The sequence below is a fragment of the Hypanus sabinus genome, chromosome 2 (genome assembly GCF_030144855.1).
Source record: "Hypanus sabinus isolate sHypSab1 chromosome 2, sHypSab1.hap1, whole genome shotgun sequence".
Taxonomy (NCBI): domain Eukaryota; kingdom Metazoa; phylum Chordata; class Chondrichthyes; order Myliobatiformes; family Dasyatidae; genus Hypanus; species Hypanus sabinus.
Window position 1 is genome coordinate 147,887,572 of NC_082707.1, and position 5,647 is coordinate 147,893,218.

General features: G+C 38.2%; 1 protein-coding gene across 1 annotated transcript; it reads left to right on the top strand.

Moving 5' to 3' along the window:
• The first annotated feature begins 216 nt into the window (after window positions 1–216).
• On the top strand, window positions 217–2,175 carry nkx2.1 (NK2 homeobox 1). Its single transcript, XM_059990440.1, has 2 exons — window positions 217–586; window positions 1,505–2,175. Exons 1-2 carry the CDS (start codon window positions 217–219, stop codon window positions 2,173–2,175), a joined length of 1,041 nt encoding a protein of 346 aa, XP_059846423.1.
• Window positions 2,176–5,647: the final 3,472 nt, after the last annotated feature.

Consider the following 5,647-nt stretch of genomic DNA (forward strand, 5'->3'; position numbering starts at 1 on the left):
GTTTGCTCGTTTGCGTTCATGCCCCGCCTCTCCTGTCTGTCTAAAACCTGGCGCCTGGCTACAACAAACAAAAGCTAGGCGCTCGCAGGTCTATAGCCTCGACTTAATACAATTAAGGCGGACTTCAATCACTCTCTTACGTGTACGTCCACAAGATCGGCGCTAACATAACACTGTTTATCCGTTCAGCAAATTTGCCTACTTCGCTGCTGAACCATGTCGATGAGCCCCAAGCATACTACGCCCTTCTCAGTTTCAGATATTTTGAGCCCCATCGAGGAGAGCTACAAGAAAGTTGGCATGGACGCAGCGGGTAACCTCGGAGCTCACTTGACAACTTACCGACAGCCACAGGTCTCCCAGCCGGGAATGCAGCAGCATTCTATCGGACATAATACGTCGGTACCTGCGGCGACCTACCACATGTCACACGGGGTCCCCCAGCTTTCACATGCTGCTATGGGAGGCTACTGCAACAGTAACATTGGCAACATGGGCGATCTTCCCGCTTACCAAGATACCATGAGGAACAGTGCAAGTGCGACAAGCTGGTACGGGACGAATCCGGACCCACGCTTTTCATCCAGTAAGTGAAATAACTGCATACTAGTGAAGGCGATCGGTTAAGTAATAAGCTGTCGAAATAGTAAAGATATTTCAGGTATTCTAAATGTGTTAAAATAATGAAAATGGCGTTCAAAATTCAGTATCTTCAAAACCTCCATTTCTAAATGATAAGTTTAGCGTGTTTTGATTTTCAAGAAGATTAGAGCAAGAATGTGCACGGGACGTTTGTACTCGGTTGTATTTCTGCGCTCTTAGTTTTTATTCTCGGATTTTATTCGCGGAGTAAATCTATGAACAACTCAAGTTACCTGCCCATGGTTATTTAATCATTTCTCGCAGCACAAAGCAGTTTATTTGTGTTTCAGGTGCTGCACAGTCCTGCCCAGATTAAACAATTTAAATATTTAAATCATGATTTAGCAATGTAAGAACTAAATTGAAAAATATATTCTAGGCCAGTACAGAGGGAATCAGTACTGTTCTCTTTATTGATAAATATTTTACATATGTTAATACATCTAATATAAAGACAAGAAATATTATTTGAAAACCGCAATAGTATTTCTACACACATTGCACAAATATAATACTTTGCGTCATTTTATTCTACGGAAGTACACATCAAACTTTGAAATTAATTCCTAATTTCAACCTTTTTTTGAAAAGTAATAATAGATCTATTTTAAAATAGCAAAATCTCTGATCATTTGCTAATAGATACATTTTAGAAGTCAGTTTCACTTAAACTCGCTGCAGAAAGAAGTAATCTAACTGTTAATTTAATTGGTTGGGGTTAGAGCGCACCTCCATTGGATTTTGGATATTTGATAAATACATTTATGCTGCAGTAAGTGTATCTACATTGCTTTAAAATGTATTCTTACCTCATTACAAAGGTTTTTTTTGCTGAGTTTATTCTTTTATTCCCATTCTTTAGTTTCCCGCTTTATGGCCCCGTCTTCAGGCATGAACATGGGCGGAATGGGGGCTCTGGGTTCTCTTGGAGACGTTGGCAAACCCATGGCTCCTCTCCAGAGTACGCCTAGGAGAAAACGCAGAGTGCTTTTCTCTCAAGCCCAGGTTTATGAGTTAGAGAGGCGTTTCAAGCAGCAAAAATACCTCTCAGCCCCTGAAAGGGAACATTTGGCCAGTATGATCCATCTCACGCCTACTCAGGTGAAGATCTGGTTCCAGAACCACCGCTACAAGATGAAGCGACAAGCGAAAGACAAAGCAGCGCAGCAACACATGCAGCAGGACAGCAACACTTGCCAGCAACAGCAACAATCTCCAAGAAGAGTAGCTGTACCTGTCCTGGTTAAAGATGGTAAACCGTGCCAAGGAGGTGCCAATGCCCCAATCTCCACCATTCAGCCTCAGCAGCAACAATCTACGACTACCGCAATCTCTGTGGCTACCAATGGCGCAACTCACGGCCCAAGTCAGCAAGCAAATAGCGCAGGTCAGACATCGGAATTAGGACAAACCTCAGGAAGTCCTTCTTCTATCCAAAGCCACGTCACTAGTTTGTCTCACCTAAACTCTTCTAGTTCTGATTATGGTACAGCCATGTCATGCTCTACTTTATTGTATGGTAGGACCTGGTGAATGATTCACTTTGTTTGTGTTTCAATACCATGCTCTATTGATTCATATCTGCTGTATTTTGGTAGAGTGTTCTGGATACTAATTTGCGTACATATGAATCAATACAGGAGCTTCCCGCCGAATTATAGCAAATCCTTGTAAATTTCTTTTGTTTTGTAGACTTGAAATGCACATATTTCTGGAATATATCACAGTGGGAAAGAAAAGACTTCTCCGTTCGCAGATATAGACTGAAGTTTACAGGATACAGATCTGTCCCTTCCAAGATCTGTAAAAGTAAAGTTTATCTGTTGGACGGGATAGAATAAGGCGTTCGAAATATGAAAGTGTTAACAAAGACGTGACACCCATTAATGTTCTTTCTTCGGAAAGATAAGAAATAGGTTTATTTAACACGACTTGGAATTTTTTAGTTTTAATATAAAACGTAGGTGTATATTTCTGTAAAATGCACACGTCTGGGCCGAATTTAGAGTTTTTAGCAATTTGTATATGCTGTGAAAAAAAAATGTTTTCATGATGGACTGAACGTGTACAGTATTTGATAGTTCGTTCGTTAATGCCGGCGTAAAAAGTCGTTTTTGCTGTAACTTAAAATAGACAATTGGTATAAATATAGTTCTAATAAATTATGAAAATCTAAACCACAATACCCACAACTATTTTATTGCATACTATTGTACATTTACTGTGATATTCACTGTTGTTCTTTGCCTGTAAGTGTCGCGGACTTTATTGGAGTGTATTTATCCGACATTTGTAGTTTCAACGATATGAAACAGACGCAGAGAAAATGTTAAGTTAATGAAGGATCATCCACAGTTCCCCAGCTTATTTTATTTAAAGGCAAGATCGACCGGGTTCGGTATCTAAAGGCTGATGAAATCCGTGTTTAGATTGACCATTTCCTGTCAACCCAGTGAAGGAACCAAACACTTTGTTGCATTTTCTTGTTGATAGGCGGAGAAAGCCTGGTAGCATATTTTTACTGAGAAGAGAATTTGTTTGAAGATCAGTGCTTTATTTTGTAATTGTGAAAGCTTGTTTCTGAGGTGAATGAATGATAAGGCAGTGCAATGCTTGCGATCTAAATGCGGACGAAATAAGCCCGTTCTGTTCTGGCGCTGCTGATATCGCCACAGTTCGAAGTCCACAGATGTCAAAGAAAGTTCAATTTGTGGCTGCTCGTAAGCACCAAAATCGAACAAGCAGCAATCTGAAAGTCAGAGAGTTTCGCCTATGTTTATTTTGAATTAATTTCGCAGAGGGAATTAAAGTTAAAGTAGTTAATGAGGCCAAAGTGCATTTCAATTAGGAAGATCAAGTATGATTTCTCCATGGAAGACGCTGTTTGTTTTGGCATTAAGGAAATCTCAGTTGTTTGCGATAAGCAAAAAGAAAGATTTATGAGTTACGATGCCAGGTCCGGACAATTTCAAACAAAACTCGTAGTAACCGTGTTAATATTGAATGATAAATGCACGGATTTCATATGGAATTAACATTCACAGAATCAGTGTTCAAGTAATCTGTTTACCAGACATATCTTGTTTAATTTTTATGAAAACTCAGTAAAACGCAGAGCTGGCAGGAGTTTGTACTAGCTGACCCCGTCAGCCCGCTGTGTTGTGGTGTTACACAATCTAAACCATTTAAAGAGCTTCAAAATTCTGAGATTATTTTTGTATTGAGGAAATATAACGATCTGAATGAAAGTGTGATAGGGCTGAATGGCTGGTGGGAGGAAATGATCAATAAAACTCAGGAATTTGATTCAAATTAATATTTGATTTGTTTTCAGTCTGGGTCCAGATCAAATATGTTCAGTTCTGAGGGGTCAGGCGCACATTATTTATGACGTGGATCGTTTTATGTTTGATTATTAACAGGAATGAATTTCTGAGGCTATAGACCGAAGTAAAGTGGCCCTTTCGCTTTGTGCTCACCGATGTTCGTAGAAAAGTTACCAATACAGTTTTTGGATTGGATTCCCTTTAAATCGAAGATAAAACTTTTAAAATGCCCGTTTTGATGTAGCACATTCTGTCAATTGGCTTATATCCTAATGTGGCTAATGTTGTATTCTTTATGAAATAAACATATTTGTCACTCAAAATGCATTTTAAATATGCTCATCAATATTTATGAATTTATCTCAAAATTATTTAAATGGAATAGGTAGAGAAAAACATTTCTTGAACAGACTCTCTTGCAACATTGCGTTATGATAATGGTGAGAAGATGTGAAAAATTCCTTAAAATCCACGCGTTAATATTTTTCGGTCCTTGCTTGGTGACTTCCACCAAGCAGGCCTCAAAGACCAACGTCATTATTTTTTTTATGAGCCTTATATAAATGTCTAACATGTGAAAGCTCCTTCTTCAAGAGGTAGCTCAGGCTTGGGCCCTTCAGAAAATAGCATTCAGTAGCAGTATAGGACTAAATACTAAAGCCTCCATACTCCCAGGAAGTGTTCGGAGAGAACGTTTACACATTACATTTCTCATACATTTGACGATACTTTTCAAAAATGCTTATTAATTTGTTTTAACCGAAGTTTCTCACGCTGATGTCTACATAAAAATATGCCTGATTTGGAAGCTCTTTAAATTAAGTTCACCGTCAGGTTAGAAATCTTTGGTTCTATGGAAGCTGAGGAATTAACTCGCAAGTACTAAGGTAGGTCAGAGCGGTTCTGTTACTGTTTCTTATATTTAAAAAAACTCTTTGCAAAACCCTTTCATGTTCTAGCTTATAGAAATGTTTGGGGCTATTATCGTTTCAAATATGTATCTCTTTGCTCTGTAATAGAAATAAATTGCAATGAAATAACAATTATTATTATTTAGAGGTTTTTATTAATTTATGTGGCTCATCTTTGCCACTTCCATACCTAATATTAGCATGGTTTAACTAAATAAAGTTAAGCTAATAGATAAATGCCGATGTTAATTGATATGCATTTTAAAGTTCCCTTCTCGAGCTGAATCAAAATTAATTATAGGTAGTTATCTTCCAAAACTAGATATTTAACATACCGTGCGTTCGGCTGCACTTGGTCACAAAATGTTACTGCCAATGGAAGGACTGGCTGTATTCCGACAGCAAAATATGAACTAGTGTTATGATGTTACACAAGCCGATGTTTGCAGAGGTTCTATAAAATGTCCTGAATTGCGCTGTTCTCAGGTTTATAAATGCGGCTGTTAGTAACGCACTGTTTAGTCACAGTGCAATGGAAAACCTGCCGAATATCTCAATTTTTTTTCAACATAATGATGAACAGATAACTTTCTAACCGAACCACGCAGCGAGTGCCTGAATCGAAAATACCCATTAATATAACGATGCAAAATAACGAAGAATATTAGAGCGGCGAAGCATCACAGGAGACATATAACATCTAATATACTTAAAGGACAGAAAAAGAGAAACCGAAACGAAATATGTGAAGTATTGTACCGGTGGAAT

What these genes read in the sequence shown, in the direction of transcription:
- nkx2.1 (XM_059990440.1), top strand. Translation starts at nt 217, where the DNA reads ATGTCGATGAGCCCCAAGCATACTACGCCCTTCTCAGTTTCAGATATT. An exon ending in GGACCCACGCTTTTCATCCA is followed by an intron (nt 587 to 1,504) that starts GTAAGTGAAATA and finishes CCCATTCTTTAG; the next exon opens with TTTCCCGCTTTATGGCCCCG.